This window comes from Tauraco erythrolophus, chromosome 1 (assembly GCF_009769465.1).
Source record: "Tauraco erythrolophus isolate bTauEry1 chromosome 1, bTauEry1.pri, whole genome shotgun sequence".
Classification (NCBI taxonomy): domain Eukaryota; kingdom Metazoa; phylum Chordata; class Aves; order Musophagiformes; family Musophagidae; genus Tauraco; species Tauraco erythrolophus.
In genome coordinates this window covers 31,182,233-31,207,290 of record NC_141465.1, presented here as the reverse complement: position 1 = coordinate 31,207,290, position 25,058 = coordinate 31,182,233, and the positions used below count along the sequence as shown (strand labels likewise).

The window sequence follows — 25,058 nt, the reverse complement described above, 5'->3', positions numbered from 1 at the left end:
AAACATCTGGTGTAAGGGAATGCTTAATTCAAAATTGCATGGACAAAAAAAGCTCTGGACTGCTTGCATTGTTAGTTTTCGTTATGGCTTCCTTTCAGACATGAAGACTTTAACCAGCATAGGCTGCATCAGGTTGCTGAACACAATAACTGGTACTGGCACAAGGAATTTTTATCAAGATATTCACATCTATACTACAACTTGTGCCAGCACTACTTTCTCAAGTAGGATTGGAGTCAGTCACCTACCGCAAGCTGCCAAAGGCAGCCCACAGACAGATTTTGAATGGCATCCAGGGAGCGCAGATACAACGCAGGGCATCAGGAGCAGTATTTCCTAAGAGAGGCTCCTGAAGTCCAGCCTCAGCAAGAGCCAGGAGATGTCACCCCCTGCAGACAGGAGATGATGCTAAGCAAGTCATCAGGGGCACTGAGACTGTGAGCAACCAGCACCTCCTGGCTCCTGCTAAGTTTTTACTAGCAGGAATTAACTGCAAAAACAAAAATTCAGCCAGACACACCAGCCCTGAACGGTTGCTTATGACTGAGGTGGGGAGTATGTTTTTTTTCACATTCCTGACCATGACAAAAATACTTTCAAGTGAGGCACAGTGCTGCAAGAACGTGGTCTCCTCTGTTGTGCTCCTGTCACTTCAGGGGGAGGCCTATTTACCTTAGCTTAGGAAGCATCAGGTTAGCAGGGATCTTCTAGAGAGGGGAAAAGAATGTAAAATGTCATTCTGGAATATGTCCAAACTCTTCCCATGTTCACTAGATGATCTGTAAAATAATTAGACCTGCAAATCATTGGCTAATGCTTCAGATCGCACAGCTCAGTAGGATTTGGCAGAAGAAAAAGTCTTCAAAATGTGCCAGCAACACACAAGAACACTATTTATTACCCACGTGTTTTTGCAAAACCACTTCACTCAATAACAGAACACATAACCTCACTGCAAACAAACATACACTGGTTTTCTAGTACACAGATGTGCAAGAAAGAATAATCTGTTATAATTATCCTTACTCTAATTAAAGAGAGTTCCATTAACTCATTCATAAAGTAACTACAGCATGAAGGCAACTGCACAATAATATAACTTATTAGTGCAAAGGCAGATCTCCAGCACTCTTCAACAATATAAGGATTTATTACTGCAATGCCTCTCACCTGACAACTAACTCACGGGGAGACTGAAAATCTCTCATGCCAGCAAGGAAGCAGTCAGGGATCATTTTCCTCTGATCTCCAGGTACACCGTGATCTGGTAATCAATCCTACACTGCTGCTCCCAAAAGCACGTCTCAGATAACCTCTACCCTTTGACCACTACTCGCTAGGGATGCAGCAAAAAGGACTCTATGAAATGTCCCCATGGAGTTTTACTGCCGTGACTCCCTACAGACCAGGAAGAGCCAGAGAAGAGCAGGGCTGGCAGCTTTCCAAGCGGTGCACAGTAAGCGGTGCGGTAACTTGGTGAAAAAGCTTTTACGCATCCTCTGGTTGAAGCAGAGGCGTGCGAGAGACAACCACTGTGATGCTCACGCTTCCACCCCACGTCTAGCCAGCAGCAGAAAGCAGAGGCTGAGGAAATCTCTTTGAGGCTAAAGAAATGCGCTGCCATTCCTAAAAATGTGCAACACCAAAATAAGGCATTATGTTGAAGTTCTGCAACCACTTTTCTCTCACCTGTTTCGATATTATACATTGCTGTCCCATGACCTTTGCTTTCGAGAAAAAAAATTGAAGGGAATTTTGCTTTCCCCTGATGTAAATATATTTACCTATGGTAAAGAATATGGAAAACTGTTTCCTCTTGTCTGAGGAATGAGCTGAAGCAGACTTCAGACCTGCAAGGGATGTATAACCTCAAACCTTTACTTTTAGTGAGACTTTGCCCATGAGAAAGGAAATCTCTCTGCAAGGCTGAAGGCTGTAGGTGTGCTCATGTGAATCAGATTTCAGGACTGGGCTTGTACACAGTGCTTCAATTATGCTGAACTGCTTTACCTGCATCAGTGGCAGGCAACGCCAGGCTATTTTTCCTAGCTCTGTTGCAGGTGAATTCTGTAGAACAGACTCTCATTTTGATAGTATTTCTCAAAATATTAAAACACATACTTTCAATATTATTGTCAATTGCATTTTTAGATGAAAAAAAAAAAACAACTTAATGCCTGAGTTTACACTAGGTGCAGCTCTGTCCATGGGATTGTTCACATATTTTGGGTATTCTTGTAAGGCTATGTCACAAACTTCCTATGTTAAAATAAAGGGGAGATTTAGGAAGCCTCTGTGCGTGCGTGTGTCTCTCCAGATGTGTGCACCACTTGGCATTGTTTTGCTCTACATCAGAATGAGGGCTTTAAAATGATGATGCATTTGCTCTTACCACATGCATAGCTGACGTTAAGGTATTTTGTCACTCCAGGTAGGCATGGACTTCCAAACTCCCGGCTAGTGACAATAATTTTGCATCTCTGTTTCCCGTAACACCTTTTCGATAAAACTTCTAGGGCCGTGTAAGATAAACAGTCTGAAAGAAAAATACATACAATAAATACACAACACTGGTGTTATCAGAAATAATAGCTGCTACATGCACAACTAGAGATACAAATCTGCTATTGACTTTGGGCATATGTTTGCCTAAGCAGCATGTCAGAATTAGTATTAGGATTTGTCAATGGAAGGAAGTCATTGTGCAATGAAAATGTGAACTTGCAGCAAGCCAACCACCTCATGCCGACTTCCAGGCGTGTGCTCTGGTTGCAGTAAGATTCACGCCAACCTCCAAACAAGGTGCCCAGTATGTATCATCTCTGTTCCCTTCATGATGACTTGGAAAAAATAAGCACATCCAAATAGCTCTCCATCTATTCCATCTCAACATGAGTGTGCAAATAAAGGGAGATGCAATGCCGTTTGCAAGTCTCTCTCCCTGGGTTATCGAGATGATTTGACTGGATGCTTAACTGCACTTCAAGTCAGATGAGATCTCTTTTTGTGTGTCACAACAGCTAGGGCTACAGTGAAGTTTGGTGTAGTAAAGGTAGCTTTTCATTTATTATGCCTGTTGCTGGCAGGAGCCATTCTGCCGTGGCGAAGAGGTCAAAAATAGGCTCAATATTTAACCAGGGAAACATTTGGCTTTTTCCTCCCATACCAAATTCCAGGCTGTTCTAGTAAGGCTGCCACCACAAGCCAAGTCTGCATGCCTAAAGCAACCTCAACGGCATCTACACTGCGCTGCCTTCATGCCCTAATTACGTGAGGTAACCCACATCGTTTTCAAAGCCTGACTTTGTGCAGATGAAGGGAGTCCAATGGCTGAGCCTCTCCCTGTGAACTGAGCACGAAGCATGTGCTGCGCGTGAAAACCTGCCTCACTAACATCTACACTTGGAGTTTGGTTTTCTTTATTCGAGACTTATGCCTTCTTCCACAAGTTGTCAAAGAATAGAACTTGATTCTCAGCATTTTGCACTGAACCTCAAAATTATTCGAGTGGGAAAGAGTGTGTGTCAGACAAAGTTTTAAAAATCTGCTTTAAAAAAAGAATGTCTCTAGATGTGATTAAATTCCTGGTATCTACATGTGCTAAACTCCAAGCCACAAAGCAAAAACACTCCTTAGTTTTGGTTCCTAAACAGAAAGTGTGCAGAAATGACAAGTCTGGAGTAAGTAATACTTTTCTGAAGCTGCCTGCTTCCAGTCAGCGTTACCTCACACATTTTGTGACTTTCTGTGGATGACAGGTTATTTCTCATTCTACTTCTGAGGTAGAGACATTCTAGAGGTCTGATAAATGTATTTCTCTGGGCATTAAACCAGTCCTTCTTTCTATAATAAAACTCAAGACAAGGACGACATCTTGTCACCTGCCAACTGCTGAAGCTCATTTGAGCCTCTTTAGAGGAAGGAGAAACAGTGCTTGCAAAGACACTCCAAGGGCTTCCCCAATCAGTCTGGTCTGGAAAGAAAGGGGAGATTTGGGACTGGAGATCTTGACAAAGAAGATTCACCCTTAATATGTGAAAACAGGGCAGATTTGTGATTTTCAGAGTTAATCCATAAGTCATATACATGAGTGCAGCCATCAGGAGATACTGAACTGATTTGTTTGTTTGGCGAAGGGCTCACAGGTTATCTCTGGACATGGATAGAGCGCGACTCTTCGTTTGTCTTTTCAGGGACCTAAAATCCTAGTGCCAGTGTCTCCTGGGAGCTGGGCAGGCAGGGAAGGCTGACTTAAACTGTTGGGTAGTTCTGATTAAGTAACTCAGCTGTTTTAGTCTCCCACACTGGCGATTTTAGAAGAGCAAGGATATACTTGGACGAACATTTTAGGCAGCCAAGTGGCTTATTTTACCAAGTACGAGAACAACTTAAGAATATCAGGAGGAATTATCAGATGACTCATAAATGAATGGATTGGGAGCACAACAGCAATCTGGCCAACTCAATTATGTTTTCTACAAAATTTCCTGCCCTTCGAGCTACTCATAGTGTCTTAAGAAACAGGAGGCTGTTGTGCTGATGGTTTTCTACAAATCTGGTGGTACAGTGAATACATGTTTCAGTTTGCCTTTGGTGGATGTTTGCTCATGTTTCTGTAGGAGTTAATAGCTCCTTATCATCTATATTCATGTTGGATTTGGCTCCTCTACCTGAGGAGCCAGTCGTCATATGCCTCTGGGTTCTTGGCAGGCCAGTTTCTGGAGAACTTCCCAAGGCTTGCCTGGTGTCACAGGTGAGTAAATGTAAACCAAGGCTGGCTTGCTTTTGCAGGACAGCACAGATGTTAACTGGAAAGACCTATTAACAAAAAAAATCCTCTTTAACAGCTAACAAGATTTTGGCCTTTAGCGATTCAGTCAAAAATTGTTCAAATTTTTTCTCTCTGGTTTATATGCGTCCTTGCTATGTCCTCACTAGCCCTCCCGGCAGCTACGATGCCAGCTGAGCAATGATTTCAGCTTGGAGGAATTCTGTGTACTCGGTACCAAAGGCCACTTTTTCAACGTCTGCATCTCCGTCTGTACAATCTCCCACAAGCAGACGCTGCAGAAGTGCACCTACACTGAAGTCAGAGGAATCAGTGTGTGCCAAAGAGACATTCAAGCTAGTTTCAAACAAACTGTCTTGACGTCTAATAGCAATCCAGCTGCATCAACGCAGAGCTTGCAGTAGGAATAACTTATCCTCCCTATGGTCAAGCACCTTACTGCAGTGCCTGAATGAGGAGAGGATTTAGTTTGTGCTGCATTTTCAGTAAATGTGTGAATGGTCCCAAAGAAAACACAAATCAGGAAATCAAAATAAATACACAATGAGCCTTCTTGTGGAGTATCTACACATATTGTCTATTGAGTTACACATACATCTATGGGGCTTGCTAAATTGGTACCATATGTTTAAAATAAACTGCCTCTTGAAAGGCACTTTCCCAGCATGCTAGAAGGCTGGTGGCATCCACCGGCAGTGGCAGAAAAGGGAACGATGTGTGGCTGGGAAAACACTCCATTCTTCACGCCTTTCTCCCAAAGTTGCCTGCTACACACCAAGACTGTTGGTGGATCTTTTGAAACTGACACTTATATGGATGGCATGAAGATACGGGTGTCAAGAAGAGGTTCTCAACGCAGCAATAAACTATCAAATCTGACTGCAGCTATTTAACAGTTCGAGTACAAAGCCTTGTTTCTGGAGGAAAGGCTCTTTCAGCTCCCTAATTAGCTTTGTTTAGGAAAGTTTTGGCATGCAAATGACATGCCATAAATCATGAAAGCTTTAATGAGAAGCAATTTGTCTTCTGGTTTCTTAAAGCTTCTCTGAATGCAGACAGTAGGAGCTTTCCCTCCCTTTCTTTCCACCCTGCCACACAAGACCTGCAGGTGATGGAGCAGCCAGAGCTGGCCTGAGCGTCTTGTGCCAAGCTCTGGCAACAGCATCCTGTCCCACCCTCTCCAAACGTTACAAATTCCCATCTTCTCCCACATCATTATGCACAGGGCAAGCTTCAAGACATGGTGGGTAGGGGAAGCATCTCAAATGGAGATCTATACGGCATAAAAAATAACACGATGGTGAAGGACCAAGGCACCCAAAAAAGCAGCCCAGCTGCTTCTTGCTTTCATCCCAAACTGCTGGTTTACGGTGCTTTATGCTTTCTGGGCTGTGCCTACCCGTAGAAGAATAAGGAGCTTGCTTTTAAACTCAACTGAAAGCAAAGATTTCACACTACCAAATTGGGATGGCTTGTGCTTTGTGGAGCCCAAATATCAGCTCTGGGGATAAGAATTGACAAGGGAAAACTATGGAGTTCAGAGCGAGCTGAGGCTGCAGACTCCTAAAGAAAGTTACCATAATAATATGGTAATTTATGCAAGAGCATGGCACACAGGGTCCTGCCTATGCATCAGAAAAGGGCCATCTGAACTGCTGATTCTAGCAAAACCACACAATATCAGCAGCAGCACTTAACGAAAAGTGTTGTGGATACTTTTATATTCCAGGTCCAAGTATTGTCAGTAATCTAGGCAGTATGATACGCTAAAAATACTACCTACTGCCAGCACAGGCCATTCCTTAGAAGTGAATACAGCACCAAGGCTTTCCGAAACGCTGCACCCTCTCTGTTCCCCTCACCGCAGTGCCCGTTGTGAAGCCCTTGTAGCCGGCATGAGATTAGCCCATTGCTTGGTTTTATGTACAAGCAGCTCTGAGTTCAGAATTCAGCCTGTTGCTTTACACAAAAAAAAACCCTTGATCTTTCTCTCCTTCTTGCACGTGCATATGCACAGACTGGGGGATCCATCTGCCAGCACAAACATCGAAGGCGAGAGACAAGGGGAGCTCCACACTCGCTGGTGGCAGCGGGAACCAGACTCCCTCTGCTCAAAACCTTGTTGCTTTGTTTTTGTGCCATTTTGGTCTGCACATACACAGGCAGGAGTTCCTTAGCTTATTTTAGACTTGAGTGCAAAGTGTACTTCTCCAAACAGGTCAAAAATCTAAGCTAGAAGAAACTATACCCAAGAAAATCCAGAAATTGCTATGAAGAAAACATTAATGGATGATGCGATGTGCATCTGAGCATGCTGCAAGCAACTTCAAACAGCTGCTCAGCAAAACGTGACCTTTCCTGTTCATCTCAGCAGAAAGTTAAATGGACTCTAAAAATGGTGGCTGCTCTCTTCTTCCCTTCAAACAATTGCTTCTCATCCTGCCACTGCTTTGTACATCTTTTCTTCCTGGGGAGCTTTGTCTTAACAAGATTTGATGCAGCCAAGGGGTGCAATGACTCCTACTCGCACCTTTTTGGGCCCAGAACACCTACTAAGCTTCCCAGCTTGCTCAGGCTGACACGGACAAGAAACTTTTCATATCTCTAGTCTGTGCACAGAGAGAGATGACTTAAGGATTTTTGTGATGGAAGCAAAATAGAGCAATTTTATCCTTACTTTTGCACCTCTAATATTCACTTGATTGCTGTCCCCTGCACCCAAAGTGGCAAGGCACTAGCAGCAGAAGCTGCAAAGGGAGACGTGAACCTACCCCACGTCCCTGAGCCCTGGTCCTGCTACAGAACAGTGCGTCTGCATTTACCCCACTCACACCATCCTTCTGCTTTCAGAACTGGAGCACGTTTGCTCTTTCATGGTGTCCTTGAAAGAGGTCCTATGCTGTGTTACTAAAATAACTGCTCTGCAGCCTCAGGCTTCTTCCTTCCAGGAGCCTACCACTTGCATGACTGCCCACAGGGCTCGTGTTTGAAATCAGCCCCACAGTTGACGCTCAGGAATGGAAGGCCACACGCAGGCCTTGAACCAGTGATACTGGCAGTCTAGAAAGGACTTAGTCACCTTCTCTGTAGCAGCTCTGAGCTACAAGCTCTTGCTGCTTCCCGCAGCAAAGGACTGGGCTCGGTGTTTCCATTAATTGACTAAGTGCTCCTTGAAGTGTTTGTACTTCAATATCCCACGTTTTCTAAATTTTGGTCAACTTACATGGTTTGTGTTTTATGGCACCTAGAAGTCTATAGCTAGATGGAACCTAATAACTTCAGTGTGTAAGCATTTCCAAATCTGCCTACAGCCGTCTGTACCTTTACTTCATTTACATCTGCTCTCAAGAGACATATACAAGGGAGTGGCTCACACTAGAAAGAGTGTATGTCTCCTAGTAAGAGAAAGAAACCCAAAGCTTTTCAACCACTGTTAGTGAATAAGAGATTCATAATAAGACCTTCGAATTGTCCACAATACCGACATGGCAGGGGGGGAAGAATCATAGTATCTCAAAATACTGTTATATAACAAAATCATGACGCCTTAAGGAACATACAGGATTTTGGAAATGTCTCTTCCTTGCCTTGCTAACAACACTTCTCAGCTAAATGCCATTTCACTGGGAAGAGGGGATTAGGACAAAACCCCGCCCTAGTGTATGTCATGCCAAGGTGCAAGCTGTGATGATGAGAGTGCTTGAATTCTCCACCTCCCAAAAGTGGGAATAGGTAAAAGAGAGGGCTGTGCTGGAAAGGACCCTACCTTCGAGCAGTGCAGATATGCAATGCAGGGCTCTGCGGGTCACTAGTGCTTGAGGAAGTGCCCGTGTGACCAGCCAACACACATCCAGGTGAAACTTCTGGGAAGGACATTTTAGTGTTCTCGCTTGCAAGTTGCAGCTAGAGGCGACCCACTACCAAGCCTCCTTTCAAGTACTTTCATGTATTAACAGGATTAATTTATGATTCGAGAAGTGTTTGTTGACCTGAGTCTTCCTTGTACTCTCTATGGTAACCTGTTCTGGCACAACTCTTTAACTTCTTTTGGCCAATACATTTTTTTTTCCCTTGTGTACATGTTAGTACAAATATAAAAGAGATAGTATGTCAGAAAAGGCAACAACTCACACAGGAACAAACCGACATGGTTTCCTGCTTTGGTGCTGGGCTATCTATTGTGATAGATTCCTCTAAGCAGAACCATCTGCTACAAAACTTCACCCAAAAAGTTTTAGTTTTCTTGTGATGTTTATCTTTGATAATCTTAGTAAAACACAGAAGTTACTTTCTGTAAATTCTGTACAGTCTTAACAGGGCCAGTCATTTGAACAGCTGCAGAAGCAGGACGTTGTTTGCAGTAGTTTATTTTCCTGCAAAGATCCAGAGATCTTATAATGGAAATAATTCCCTCTGCTTCAATGAACTCTGCTACTTACGGTAGGAGCTTATTTTGCAGAATAAACTTTTCCTAAAGGCAAAATATCCTAAAATGCCTGGAGACAAATTTTATGCACTGTCCTTCAAAGTGGGCAACAGTGACCACTCATTGGAATGAATGGCCCTGATGACCAGTTGGAAAGCAAGATCGGAGATATATAAAAATGCCATATTTCAGTTTGATGGTGAAAGTGATAAAAAACAGGAAAAATGTTTTATAGTGATCTTATATGGAAAATTCACATTCTTTGACAAATCCTTTCCCTCCCCAAACTGCGCTGAACAAGATGAGTTGGTCTAAGTGCAGCTTTTTGTTTCTAGTCATTTTAACTAAAGCAAGAGACATTTGGAAATGAAGGCTGCAAGTTACACATACAATTACGTATCAGTCTTGGAACAGAAGTGGTGCTGTCCTATTGACTGTGGTACACGGTAGGAGTTTCTTGTACTCAGTAATTCAAACCTTTACTCAAATTCAAATCTTCTCTTTATCTGAATCAAAACAGGGACTTGAATGTATGTCTCCTATATCCCACTCTGTGTGGGCTATTTGGTTGGCATTGTCTTGTGCTAAAGCTGTTCCACTGCGTAGTGTTAAGCAAGACTTAACCAACCCGGAGAACAACTCTACTGTAAAGGCTTTATCTAGCAGGGATGACACCATGATGCCACTGCTCTTCTTCCTCCACTGTATTGAAAATGGCACCTAAGTTACTTTACTAAACTGGCTCAGAAAACTAGTTCCAACAGGAGGCAATCATGCTAAATGTTGAGCTGAGGCTCAGGATCCTACAAGTGCTCTGAAGCCACATAGATATCACCAATACCAAAGATGGATTTATAAAGAAATGCCTTCATGCTAAAGGAATTTTATGTCTTCCTGTGTTCCCTTTGAAGCAAAGCTCCGAAAATCTGTCAGCTGATTTGACAGGCTGTTCACAGAAAAGCAGTAATTCAGAGTACATCTGTCTCAGTTCAAAGCTGCTGTCTGTCATTAATTGCTTACCAGCTATATTACATATAACATGAGGTCACCAAAATCTAGAGAAGTACCTAAGTAATTCAATACCCAGTACTCCTAGCAGGGCCATATCCAGTATGAATAGATGCAAACTCTCAAGCTCAACAGAGACTTCCTATACATGTCATTAGGACCCATAGATGATGTCTCTTCTGCATAGTACTAAAAAACACCTCAGAGTTTCCCTGTGATGCAGTGAAAGAAATGGAAATGCTCAAGCACTGCCTTTAGGCTGAGATGCACAAACATGGGTAGAAACACCAACTGGATGTGTGTTAAAGCAGATTCAGCTTTTGGTGCAAACACGGACATGTATGTGGGCTCTGATTCAGGAATGAAGGGCAGCTGAAGTAAGTTTTCTAAATTGTCTCAAATTGTTAAAACCACGTTGACATTCAAATTACCACTGCTTTCTCTGAAAGGTACACAGGCATTTAAAAAGTCTAATCCTGCACCCACTCACATCTGTATATGCTTAAATAGCCACATAAATAAGATTTAAGCTCAAGATGGATAGATCTGGAGCCAATCGGATTTGGCTCCTAAGTGCCAAGTCTTTTGTGATAACTGAATGTGTACTCCCAAGCCACACAGGTGCTTTTGAAAATTATACTCACTGCAGAGGGTTACTGGCACCACATAGAAAGAGGTCAAGCACCTTCAGTAAGTAATAGGAAATCTATACAAGGATCTACATTCTAGAGATCTACCTTGTGTTTGTCTCAGGTTTTATGCTCTCTCTTATTCCCGCAGTTTTAGGTCGCCTTACAGAACACAAAACCAGCAATAGCAAGGGTGTCGCTCAAGAGGTGCTCGTATGCAGGGGGGGCACAGCACAGAGTTTGTTGCTGTTGCAAATTCTTTCTCTACACTGGGAAACTTTATCCAGTAAGAAAGGTTTGCAGTATTCCGATCTGTGAACTGTAAGTGCTGACATTAGAGGTGAGTGATTTCCAGAGGTGAATGAAGTGCAAGAAATAAGTATGATGGCAGCCTTTCTTGATGAACTAAGCTATCTCTGCTGTGCTCTGCACCATACACTAATGCCACCATCATGAAGGATGTATGGGTCTGTCAGAAACCTGCTAGAACGTTTCCTTCACAGAACAGACTGGCAGAGCTAAAGTCTGTGTGAAGGACCACACAAGATAGCCAGTGTGAAACATAGACCTGGCAATTTTAAATAGATTCTTGTCTAAGAACAGATTACAATTTTCAGCCAATACATTTTTAATAATGTCGTTACAACTAAATAGAAACGTTGGCTTGCAGACTAATGGCTTTTAAGACTAATTATTGATCTCTTCTTGGTGTTCAAAGACGCTTCTTACAGATTTCACTTGTAGCATGTTTCTTAGGAGTAAAGTTCAGCCTTTGCACAGGGCTGGCATCAGTCACATAAGTCCTTCTCTGTGTGGTATTAAGGGATTTGAACAGCACACATATCTTGTGCTGGCCTTCTCCATGGCACGAAAATTTACCCGCATACCTTCAGTATCGACCACTGAACATATCACTCACACAAGCACCAAGCACTCTCACAACCACATGCTACTATAAATTCAGATACTAAGCGATAAAAAGTGTGTCATAAGTCATTAATCATACACCAGCTGAGACTATACAGTGAAGTCAATGACTGGTTATCAAGATAGACCATACAACTACTTACGATGTTTTGGATTCTTTTACCTATTCAAAAGTGAATGGTCAGTGCCTGAAAGTGTTCAGTCTGACCAAAGTAATACTAATATTACAGCAACATTGATACATTATTTATATATTAATTACTAATATAGTGATATTAACATTAAATATTAATATATATATTGGGATGCACCTGTACTAGTAAATCAGAAGTGAGAGGGCATGTTTCTCACACTGCAACGCAGTGCTTAACTCTAATGAGAATGGTCCCTGCATTCGTCTGGCCCAGGACAACAGCACCTTCTCAACAACTCCCATCACATCTGAGGAGCTAGTGTAAGCCAGGGGGCAGCCTCAAGAGGCAGTTTGCATGCAGTCATACTGCCTTGGAGGGTATGAGTTTAGTACTACATACATAGGGCATTCCTGCCTGCTGGACTTGGTGCCAGAGAGAAATGCCAGGCATGTTTAATCTTCTAGCATACTCCCACAGTCTTGGAGTCTGGTCATACAACAGCATGTAAAGCAATGGACCTTGACCTACGGACCGTGTCCTTATGGTTTGCATTTAAGGCAAGGAAGAGCTGTCAGAAAAGAAATTAGAGAAGAACGTAACATGACAAGGTGTTGAGACACTCAGGTTGCCTAATCATTATCAGAAGTTGGAGGAAGAAGAGCTGATATTTAGTATATGTCACCTGAGTTCAAGACAGCCAAGAGGACTACAGTTTTTGATTTTAGTCATACTAAGGACTAACTGACTATATGAAAGTTTATTACTTTGCTGCATCTCTTACTCTGTGTTTCTCCCTCATACTGGGCAATTTGTTTGAGTTTCAGAAATAATCTCTCTTATATTTCAATCACTGGCATTTTCAAATGCCATTGCTCTTGCACCTGAAGTTTTCACCTCATCTGTTTCCCCTCTTCTCTGTGCACCTGCTTGGAGAAGGTCTATCAACAGAATAAAAACATACCAAAGGGGGGGACGTGCTCCACTTCTGTCGAGCAGACGTTCTCCTCGTGTGCCCATCTGCCATAGGTGGCAGAGTAGATGATAAGGAACTTGGACTCCTGACAGTGGAGTTTCAGTTCCTGGTTTTCACATGCTGATTTGGTTTTGTATTCAGCTAAAACAGAAGCAAATAACAATATGGTAGCATGAGGTGATTTACTCGGCTGGACTGTTAATAGCAAATAGCAGCACGACAGCAAACAGCTTTTCTGCAAATTCTGTTGTGATACGCGGCACAATCGCAACCAGAGACAAAGCCAATAGCAAAGCAGAGTGTTTCCTCCAGCTGAATTGTTCCCATATGACAATCTAAAGCTTCCAGCTCCTTTTTGAAACCAATTAAAAAGTCAACATTTGCCAATCTCCTCTCCCAGTGGAACAGCCTCCCCCCTTCCCGCCTGATTTCCTGGCCTGCTTTCCACCGCTGCTCAGCAGGAGAAGCCTCATCTTTTCCTTTTGTCTCTCACCGGGATAATGTTGCATTCTACGCCTACTTCAGATGCCCGAGTGCTGAGAGTCTCCAACTGCTCATCAATCATGGGGACAGCTGGCATCACCCAGTGCCACCACGCACAGCACTGAGCGAGTGCCAAAGAATAAGAGTCACAAAGGCACAGGGACTGGCTACGTATCCGGAGCCAGACAGTGCTCTCAGCTGTATTTGCATGGCTCCACCAAGGTCAGTGGCTTTCTCTGGGCGTGACTATCCAGCATGGGCTCAATTGAAAGTTTTGCTGACAAAGCAATGTGCATCAGGAGCCCGAGAAAAATCCACCCCCTCGCTGGCACAGGCACACTGGCAACGCTCTCAGCACAGAGGTGGGCAAGCCAGTGAGATCATCTTCCAGACAGCATGGTTTATCCCTCCTACGGAACCCGTTAAAATCTGCCATCTGGCCAAGGAGGTCTCTTGCTGGTCTCAGCAGCCGTTCTGCTCACGGTATTTTACCACTCAAGTCTTCCTGGTCTAGGTATGGTGGCAAACTTTCTTATGGTGGCAGTTTATTCTGCTCCATTTTTTTGTCCTCCAAAAACGTGAAAACAGGAAAAGGAGGTTCCTGAGCTGAGCAGGAGAAAAGGGAAACCTTATCGTTACTGAGTAGTATCCCTGTGAGTGGAGTGTGGATGTTGGCACTAGGGGAACTGGAGAGAGAAAAACCTCCTATCTATTCAATAAAGAAAACATTATTGTTTCATTTAGAATAGAACAGATTAAAAAAAAAAGGGTTAATATTCTTGGTAGCAGTCCAGTTTCTTCTATTCAAGCTCATCAGCAGTCACAAGTTTAAGTCTAGAAGTATTTTAAAAGTCTAAAAGTATTTTAGACTTTTAAAAAATACTTGACCTGCTGCAGATTGTTACTTCTGCAGAAGCACCTGCCGTACCGTACACCCATGAGGATCCTGCCAAGAAAACAGAGGCTCTGACCCAAGGGCTGACAGCCTAAAGCTGGGCTCTGTATCTGTATGGCTGTGCTCCGTGGTTGCTGGAGGGGCTACGGAAGTACATACAACAGAAACAAACCCGCAAGTGGTGTAAGACCAGGGTAAGAATATGACAGAGACCTCTGCAGAGATCAGTATTTCTAAACAGATGAAAAACTCAGGGATTCAGGCAATTGCTTAAGTGCCCATTTGAAGGCAAGGAGACTGTAAAATAAAGTTACAGCCAAGTGATTTCCTCTGTAAGGATGTTTTCCACAGCCAAGCCTAACAATATTGGTATCTTACCTACAAATATAAATTTCCTGTCACATGAAATCATGTAATTTGCACTGGAACTGGGCTATTCCTCAGGTCTGAAGGCAGCACTTGCTGTTAAATACACACTTTTCTTTAGCTTTTGTAAAATTCAGATCACAGAGAGTATTATATATTCAAAGTAGCTCATTTCCAGTGGGAAAAATATTAAGCAGCTTATAAAAATAACAAACAGGATCCAAATCCACTTTTTATTAGTAAAAAGATATTTATAATGACACAGACACAGCTATGATATTCAAATCCACCTACTATTAATACTGCAGTAACTATAATATGTAAAAAAATTAAACTACTAAGATAATAAAACAGATCATTAAAATTTTAAATTTCAGACATTTTTCCCCATTGAAATTTTAAATTTCAGACATTTTTCCCCCCAATGATTGGCCCAGTAAATGTCCCTGGGAGTTCTTGTGCCAGTGCTTTGCCAAAGGTAACATCTGCCTACTCCATTCCCACATCTCTGCTCCAACTTCAATACTCTGCATAAATTGGCCCTTCGGTTTGCTTGCCACCCCTTTTCCTATTCCACCAATGATGTCTGTCTTAATGCTCTGATTAAAGAAAATCCCTTTTGTGCTTTCTCCTTTAGTTGTGGGATGGTATTTCCGAGTTGGCTGGTGAACCTACCCATAAATCATCATTCAACTATTTTCTTTGGGATCCATTTCAGCCACACTGGAGATTAGCTGCCAAAAAAAAGCTGAGCCCCCAGGCTACTGGGGCTTGTTCTCATACACAATAGCAGCAAGAAAAACAATTTAAAAACATCAATAAAAGAAACCTCATGATGATTGTCTTAATCTTTCTTACACTTTTCTCATGTTTACAAAGCGCATTCTCTTTGAGGCAGGATTTGTCCCTTTACATAGCAACATCAATTACCTGCGTAGAATACAGGTGATTCTGCAGTGAAATTCTGCAATAAAGTTAGCCACACGTATGTATCCTCCAGCCATTATTCTATAAATGGGAGGCAGTAACAGAGAATCTTTGAAAGCTTTGGTCCTACCTCCTTAAGCACTTTTGCATATTCCTTATTATGGTGTCTTCTTCAGCATCTGCATCCTTAGCCCGAGCATCTGTTTTTGCTGTTCAGTTCTATCTTTCTAACATGTCATTATCATTGCCATCTCTTCAAAAATAATTTCAAAAACATTTTTTCTTTCTAGTTGGATATCTGACTGTCAAACTACATTGGTCATTGAATTGGCAGCAAGCACACTGAAGTTGCAAACACAATGGTGAAGTAGAAAGAAACAATTTGCTATTAATCCAAGAGTCTCAAAACTTCACGTGGATTTACGCAAAGCCTCGTGCAGTGGCATTTTAACCAAAACAAACAACAAAACACACACAAAAATGCATTTGCCTGATGCGGATTACTTACTAGGTTTGCATTTAAAGGAGACAAGGAGGAAGTTAGTGGTCCCTGGACACAGATCAGGTCCAAAAACCCGACTATTGACAAGGAGTTGGCAGGATCTCAGGTTTTGGCATTCGTCCAGTACTTTCTAGAACAATGGGCAAAAAGGATAGGCTTGAAAACAAGGTATGAAGCTATACAGCAATGCGAATACTTAGTTGTACTTTGTTCTATACAGGAGAGAAACCACTCCTTCATAACTTTTTGACTATAAACATGTAAAAAAACATCTGTATCACTGGATTTAGGCCACACCTCTCCCAGACTTTGAGTCATGGCCAAGTTTATGGTAACACATTCATCACAGTGATGCCCATGGCAATTTAGGATGTCACCAAATTGCTCTTGCTTGTCACTTTTTCGTCTGGCCCCAGCAGGTTGGCCAGATCTTGCTGTGTGCCACCACAGCTTCAGCGGTGCTTGGGACTCTCCACAGAGCCCAAGAGCCTGTGGGAACACACTCAGCCTCCAGCCTTCCCTGACGTGCCTGATCCACTCACACACTCCTGATAGCATTTATGGGAGTGCAATGTCCAGGTGAAGCGTGGTAACTCAAAAAGATGTCTTTTTAACCATTTTGTCTCGATTCATTTAAGTTTACCTGAGCATGCTCTGTAATACCTTCACTTGAAAGAGTTCTAACTAATAATTTGGTATGTGACTCCTAGCTTTAAGACATATATAGGACCTCCTACTTAAGGGGTACTTATGTCCTGTTTGCAGTTACACACATTAGCAGATATTTACTTGACTTGCCACTTGAACCAATTCCAGAATTGGTTTGATCAGATAGCACAGATGTGCCTGTCTATCCTAAGCCTGCTTGTCCTTTTTTTTTTTTTTCTTAAGTGCTCTTCTAAGGCCATGTGTACCCTAGATTTTTTTGCCCAGCAATACATCATGGTTTTTACTCTGCTGCTTCACTGGGAGTGGCAACAGAAGGAGGACAATTAAAATCCAGAAGTGTTACATGCAAAGGGTCATGTGGAGCCTCTCCAAGTTCAGCAAAAGGACTGAGTACTCCTAGTGCCAACATTGGTGTTCGCACTTCATCAGTGGTTTAGGAGCTATAGCTATAGAAAATATAAAGACACTGCCCAAGATGAGTCTGAGCCCAGTTTTTAACACAGTCACAAGTCAAAGCACCTAAAAATCTCCAGTTTAAATGCAGCAGTGTACTTATGAATTTCCTATTCACCTTCAAAGCCCAGTTTAGAGAGGGCTTTCTATACACTATTTTTGGATAGTCTGCATTTCTGTGCCCAGGATTCTTGATGTTTAAAATCACAGCAGGCTGTGATAAGGAGGGCGCTGTCTTTGGGACATCCCACTCTCAAAAAGAGTAACTGAAACATACCATTCTCCAATAGTTTTAAGTACTCCCTTAAAATCTATGGGAATTTTTGCCTTGTTTCCCATCAGAAGGGGTCTCAATTACATCAAGAGGCCAAATCACAAATTTACCACCGTGATAGCCTAAGCTGCACTCTTGTTTCCAGGCTGAGAGAGTTGGCAGGGCCTGAATCTCTCCTGTCATCCCTGGAAGCCATCCCTCCCAAGCAGAAATTATACACATTGGCAGCATACTGCAATGATCCTATAACACTCTTGCCTTTTTGTTCCCGTTGGTAGAAGAAGAGGACTTGCATCTAACACTTTTTGAGCATTAAGTACACTCCAAAGAGTTTAAAAGGGAAGGAAAAGTACAGCAGACTTTATTTTGTCAGTCAATTCGTCTTTTACAGAGTTGCAAGTCAAACAAACAACGTCTCCTTAGTTGGGATTGTTCTGGAACAGGCCAGTGAAACAGAGTTACATCTTTAGCAAGTGGAGATAGCTGTACCCTACTGAGTCACCTTCTGTTTGCACCTGAGCTGAATCATCTCCTGTGCATCTGTTTGTATTTTCTCCTAGTTAATGCAAACAGCGGTCGCATTTTCTGTCGGGTTGCTGCGCAAAAACACGCAACCACAAAAGCAAACAATCACACCCGTAATGAGACAGCACTGGGCTGCTAATATCTCAAGACAGATCTAACTTTGCAGTGATCCTTTTAATAGGAGGTCACTGTAAAAAATGCCTGTAAGGCTTCCTGCCGGCTTCAGGGTAGCATCATACCCAATTATGCAGACTGCAGATGCAGTTCCAAAGGGAAAGGGAGGAAGGATGAGATCACTGGTGCTCTTTTCTAAGAAATCAGTTTACAGGATGTGTCTCTTCTCCTTCACAGAATGGGAACTCCCTGAGATGCAGAACATTCGTATCTCTAACGTTTGTGGCCTCGACAAAATGCTTTCATGCCTTTGATCAGTAACAGAGTCTGAATGATGATGATAGTTTATGCAACAGTTATCCCATGCTGTGTTTATTATATTCAAGGGAAAAAACTACCCATGGAGACCTCACAAAGACACTCACAAGCCCAAAATAATCATTGGTGTTGCTCTGCTGTAGTCAGTAAAATGACATCAAGGATGCATCTGGCCTACTGTTTTTGGCAGAGAGATGTACTTTCACATGGCCCATAGGTCATGTCTGGAATGTCTTTAGAAGTTGCAGTGCAGCATGCGCAAGCCATACTTATACAACCGCCCTAATATTGTTTCTGGAGAGAGGATAATACCACCAAACCACTCGGTAAAACTCTTCAACTGACTAGTGGTGGGAACAGACCTTCCCTGCTGTCAAGAAGCAATGTGTCATGTGCAAGCACAAATGTTGCAAGCTTCATCAAAGCTTCTGTAGAGCATTTACAACAGCTTCATCAACAGAACGTGTTCAGATTCCAATGACTATTTCATTTTTGCAATAGTTTACTGAATTTGGTCTAATGTTAGGCATTTTCACTATGATGAAACAAGCCTTTGACAGCAGTGTAAGTCAGACCTTCTAAGCCTTGTTACAAAAGTCTCCACAGCAGAAAGTAATAATTTATGAAGTACAAATCATTTCAAGCTATATTTAAGTGGGCCTAGCAAACAAACCATAGGATATTACTGATACAAATCATGTATTCATGGAAATTTAGGTATCTACAGAAGTGCTTAGGATCTGCTGTTTAGCTGTCATGGTGCCTTTTCAGTGAGCGAAGATAGGCACAAACAAGCCAAACGCCAACCAGAATGCCATCTTGTTCAGTGGATTTATAACCCAGCTCTATCCAATGTTTGTATCCTCTCCTGCAGACAAGGAGGGCCTGTGTGATGGATCAAGACTGCTCTGCTCAGTCCTGACCAGCCCTTAATCAGAAGGGAAGTGATTATTTTAGGGAACTTTGAGAATGGAGTTTCCAAAGCAAGGCTCATCAAAATAGAAGGCAATCTACAAGACCTTCACAATCCTTTGGTAATATCCTGCTGGTCAGACAAATCCTTTCAGTTGTAATACTTTTGATGGCAAACTGACATAGACATGATGTCATTTCATTCAACATTGTGAACACTTGCTGGTTTTGCAGGGCATAGCTCACCGCATGGAAACCATCAAAAACATTATGTGCATTAGGAACCTTTACAACGTGCGATACCTGCAAAGAGGTGGGTGCCACACAGTTTATGGGTTCTGTCATCCTGGTGTCAGGCTCCTGAGTACTACACATGTGGTAGTCTTGCCCGTAAAATGCTGACTGAACACTTATTGTTGAATGTCGAGGACAGTGCAGACTCAAATGTTCCCCATCGCAGGCATAGGCAGTATGATTTTGCAGAAGTTTGGTTAGGTAACCTAGAAAATATTCAGCTCTGTTACAACTAGTACAGGAAACGACAAGCTTGTTAGATAATAAGAAAACCACAATCAGTCTCTGGAAAGGGCATTGTAGTCAAGGTGGCCCGCTGCCACATCACATGGTTCTGTGAATGGGTCAACCTTTACATGCTAGTAATGCTCAGGTCTGGAAAACAAGAGGTCGCGTGGCGGTGAGTCAGAACTCCACCAGCACTCCAGCAGTGGCACTAGGTCGGAGATGTCATTTCACAGACAATAAATGGGTTCAGGCCCTTGCCAGTCATGGTTGCTAACAATCCCAGGACGTGTTTGCAGAAGTTGGAAGGGCTATGACTTGGTTTTGTGGATTAGCTCTTGCATTCCAGCTGGCTAAGGTATTCCTTACACCTTGTCTTAAACTGACACCTTGCACTTCTGGGCTCCTAGGCAGTTGTGTTTCACACAAATGATAATAAAAGTGATTCTCTCTATGTCACTGAATCAGATACCAGCATAACAGAGGTGGTCCATAAGAGCTGGACACGTAGGTGCTAGACAGAAACTCAGAAGAAAGATATACAGAATTGTATTTGCTAGAGAGTTTGTCAGTGTTACCAGGAGAGGGAGAGATGGGATCTGTATGCAGCTGTCCACCTCCACCGTTGTTGTCGTGGTTTAGCTCAGCCCGGGGCTAAGCTACCATGCTGCTGCTTGCTCACTCCTCCCCCCGGCGGGATGGGAGGAGAAAATCAGAACGAGAGGGGCGAGACCAGTAGGTTGGGATAAGGATAATTTAATAGAACAATATCAGTAAAAGGAAAGAACAGGGTAAGCAACTATAAACGTACAAACGCAAGAACAAAATGAACCGAACCGCCACGTGAAACGCAACGCACCGCCCGCACTGCCCGCTCCCAATCACCCAAGCGAACCCCCTCCCCCAGCTGCTCCCCCAATATATACCCTGAGCATGATGCCACATGGTGTTGAATCGCCATTGGCCAGGCTGGGTCTGCTGCCCTTTCAGCTTCCCGCAAAAAAAAGAAAGTTAACTCTTTCCCAACCCAACCCAGGACAACCGTCCATTTACATCTTCTCATAAGTAAGTCCCTGAAATAGCAAGCTAATGTCAGCTGTTTTTCTGATTTGTATTTCATTGCATATGGTCTCTTTAGCCAAGATTTCTGTTATCATCACAAATACTTATAAATTTAATCTACAACTGCCCTTCTCTCTGTTCTGTAGAATACTTCAATGGAAACATGCAGGCTGCTACCTTTGATCATTACAAATTAGCCATTGTGATAGAAAACTTCTATAGATATGTCAGTGATAAAAAGAGATCTAGAGAAAATGTAGGCCCTCTCCAGAAGGAAACGGGGGATCTAGCTACCCGGGATATGGAGAAGGCTGAGGTTCTCAATGATTTCTTTGCCTCGGTCTTCACTGGCAAGAGCTCCAGCTGCACAGCCCAAGTCACAGAAGGCAAAGGCAGGGACTGGGAGAATGTAGAACCGCCCACTGTAGGAGAAGATCAGGTTCGAGACCATCTAAAGAACCTGAAGGTGGACAAGTCCATGGGACCTGTTGAGGTGCATCCGTGGGTCCTGAGCGAACTGGCAGATGAAGTTCCTAAGCCACTATCCATCATACTTCAGAAGTCGTGGCAATCTGGTGAAGTTCCCAATGACTGGAAAGGGGAAACATAGCCCCCATTTTTAAAAAGGGAAAAAAAGAAGACCCAGGGAACTACAGGCCAGTCAGTCTCACCTCTGTGCCTGGCAAGATCATGGAGCAGATCCTCCTGGCGACAATGCTAAGGCACATAGAAAATAAGGAGGTGATTGGTGACAGCCAACGTGGCTTCACTAGGGGCAAATCCTGCCTGACTAATTTGGTGACCTTCTATGATGAGGTTACAGAATTGATGGATAGGGGAAGAGCAACTGACATCACCTACCTGGACTTATCCAAAGCATTTGATACTGTCCCACACGACATCCTTGTCTCTAAATTGGAAAGACATGGTTTTGATGGATGGACCACTCGGTGGATAAGGAATTGGCTGGATGATCGCACTCAAAGAGTTGTGGCTAACGGTTCAATGCCCAAGTGGAGGCCAGTGACGAGTGGTGTTCCTCAGGGGTCAGTACTGGGGCCAGTGCTATTTAACATCTTTGTTGGAGACATGGACGGGATCGAGTGCACCCTCAGCAAGTTTGCAAATGACACCAAGTTGTGTGGTGTTGTGGACACGCTGGAGGGAAGGGATGCCATCCAGAGGGACCTTGACAGGCTGGAGAGGTGGGCCTGTGAGAACCTCATGAAGTTCAACAAGGCCAAGAGCAAGGTCCTGCACGTGGGTCGGGGCAATCCCAATCTCAATCCCAAGTACAGGCTGGGCAGAGAATGGATTAAGAGCAGCCCTGAGGAAAAGGACTTGGGAGTGCTGGTTGATGAGAAGCTCAACATGAGCTGGCAATGTGCGCTGGCAGCCCAGAAAGCCAACCATATCCTGGGCTGCATCAAAAGGGGCGTGGCCAGCAGGTTAAGGGAGGTGATTCTGCCCCTCTACTCTGCTCTCATGAGACCTCACCTGGAATACTGTGTTCAGCTCTGGAGTCCCCAGCACAAGAAGGACATGGAGCTGCTGGAGCAGGTCCAGAGGAGGGCCACGAAGACGATCCGAGGGCTGGAACACCTCTGCTATGAAGACAGGCTGAGAGAGTTGGGGCTGTTCTGCCTGGAGAAGAGAAGGCTCCGGGGTGATCTTATAGCAGCCTTCCAGTACTTAAAGGGGGCCTACAGGAAAGCTGGAGAGGGACTTTTTACAAGGGCGTGTAGTGATAGGACAAGGGGCAATGGATTTAAACTGAAAGAGGGCAGATTTAGGTTAGGTATAAGGAAGAAATTTTTCACTCAGAGGGTGGTGAGGCACTGGAACAGGTTGCCCAGAGAAGTTGTAGATGCCCCATCCCTGGAAGTGTTCAAGGCCAGGTTGGATGAGGCTTTGGTCAACCTGGTGTAGTGGAGGGTTTCCCTGCCCATGGCAGGGTGGTTGGAACTAGATGATCTTTGAGGTCCCTTCCAACTCTAATAAAAAAAAAAAACAAACAAAACCCCCAACTATTAAGGGTAATTTAATTCAAAGACTTTCCTCACCTATTCTCATGAAGTTTTGATATCTCTACCACTCTGTCACACTTGATGGAAATCTATCTTTAAGCAGAAAAGATTTTTGGATGAAGAGGAAGAAGAGGCATGAGGGACAGGAGAGATAAAGGATACAAAATACCAGCCTACAAATGAACTACTATCCTTCTTCATTCCTCATCCATAAACACATGGAAATTAGACCCAAATCCACTTTTTTCCCCATGAGTTTTATGACAACCCGATATACTACTATCAAAGCCAATATTTTCTAATTCTTCTACCATTAGCCAAACTTTTTATTAATGTGCATAAAATAACTACATTTGAATAGTTTCCTTATTCTTATACATGCGTTAAATTCTGTATAATTCCTTCTAAAATCAATTCCCAACTTCTAGAACACTAAGCTCATCCACATTCACGTCAAAAAAAAAACCAAACAAAATTCTCCGAACCCAACATATTAAGTAATGAGAAAGCACAGAGCTTCCACTGGTTTATCTGAGAAAAGATTTGTAGTAGTTTTAAAACTGACACCATGATTACATGTGTATCTTTTCAATTTAAAAAATTACAATTTTCTTATCTTTGCCTCTTTTCCAAACACATAGTTGGCCTAATTAAAGACAAAAGGTAGTACCTTCTCCTCAGAAGCCTTGCTTACCCTATTGTGATGACAGCAACATTATTACTGTTAAATATAAAGGAGAAAAAAAAACCAAACTATTTTCTTGTTTTGGTGGCCAAATCAGAATTAGAATGACAAGCTCTTTGTATCATTAAAACAAAAGTATTGAAAAAGAGTTTCCTTATGCCATTTAATTTTCACACTTTTTGCTCTTTTTAAACCTTTCACAAAAGACAAGCAATTTAAAAAAAAAAAAAAGTGTTAAACCAGAAATTTAAGTATTCCAAGTAAATTACATGAAAATAAAATATTTAATTTCTCTGGCATCTTTACCAGCTCCAGCTGTGCAACTGGATAGGAAAATTGAGGTCCCCTATCAGTTACTAAGTCTGGAGAAAGGAGAAGCCTGCTCTGCTAATGTCTTTGCTGTTCCTCATCTAGAGCCCAAAACAGGACAAGAGTCATCTAGATGCACCTTCCAGTGCAGCAAAGATGTAGATGAGTTCCTCGTCTCATTGAACTCAGTCTGAGCACTGGCACTACAATCAGGACAGAGAGAATTTCGTGCCCTGTGTTTGCAGTCTAGATCTCAAGGAGACCAGCCCAACAGAAATCCCCACAGTTTCTCACAGATTGAAAAAAAAATAACAACCACAAATCCATCTCCTACATTTTCTGTCTAATTGAGATCACAAAAAATTGAGCTTTCCTGCCAGAGCCACTCCTCTGTCAGTCTGCTCCTGAAAGGTGCTGAGTATAGCCAGGAAAATGGGCTCAGTGCCCAATTGCACCCAAGTGACTTTGCTATGGTCCCATTCTGTAAAGGGCACTTACTGCCACTGAACACCCTTGACATTGCCATCATAGCATAAAAGGGCCACAGTATAAAAGAGTATTCAGCCCAACGCGAGTTGTGGGCACTCAACACCTTGAAAGATTTCGCCCGATATTTGTAATCATTTCAATTCTTCAGGTTTTAAGTTACTTGGAGCCAAGAGTGCTGTATACAAAACAGCCCAGTATTCCCTAAAGAATATCAGCTATGTTGTGATTTGGATGAGTTCCCTGGCATCTTAACTGCTACTTTGATCCTGCAAATTCCTAATCCAGTATCTAAGCACCTTTCTCCAACAATTGCAACTATTCAATCCTTTAAAAAAATGCCTTTATAAAAAACTTGCTCTGATTCTGTATAAGCAATATGGTTCACTTGTAAAAACTGTTAGGAGGACCAGTGAAAATAAGACATCATGCTCTCCAGCCTTCCAAGCGGCATTTAAAGTGGTTCTGCTGTTACTAAAATCCTTGTGTATTTGCACACAATAAAGGATAAAAATAGTAATGGAAATTGGCTGAAACTTCACGTTCTCTGATAAGAGAAGTGGTGACGTACTAGTATCTAAACTGCTCGTCTCACATGGCAGACCACGTAAACCTGCATTTTTTATTACTATACACACAGACTACG

General features: G+C 42.8%; 1 protein-coding gene across 1 annotated transcript in view; it reads right to left on the bottom strand.

The window, feature by feature from the left end:
* The window catches only part of EVA1C (eva-1 homolog C), a 41,535-nt gene that overhangs the window by 4,114 nt on the left and 12,363 nt on the right, over positions 1-25,058 (bottom strand). The window contains exons 2-5 of the mRNA XM_086631775.1: positions 19,628-19,824; positions 16,066-16,189; positions 12,875-13,027; positions 2,393-2,536 (exon numbers count right to left, since the gene is read on the bottom strand). Coding sequence (XP_086487901.1) covers positions 2,393-2,536; positions 12,875-13,027; positions 16,066-16,189; positions 19,628-19,824 — 618 coding nt within the window. The remainder of the gene's footprint in view (positions 1-2,392; positions 2,537-12,874; positions 13,028-16,065; positions 16,190-19,627; positions 19,825-25,058) is intronic.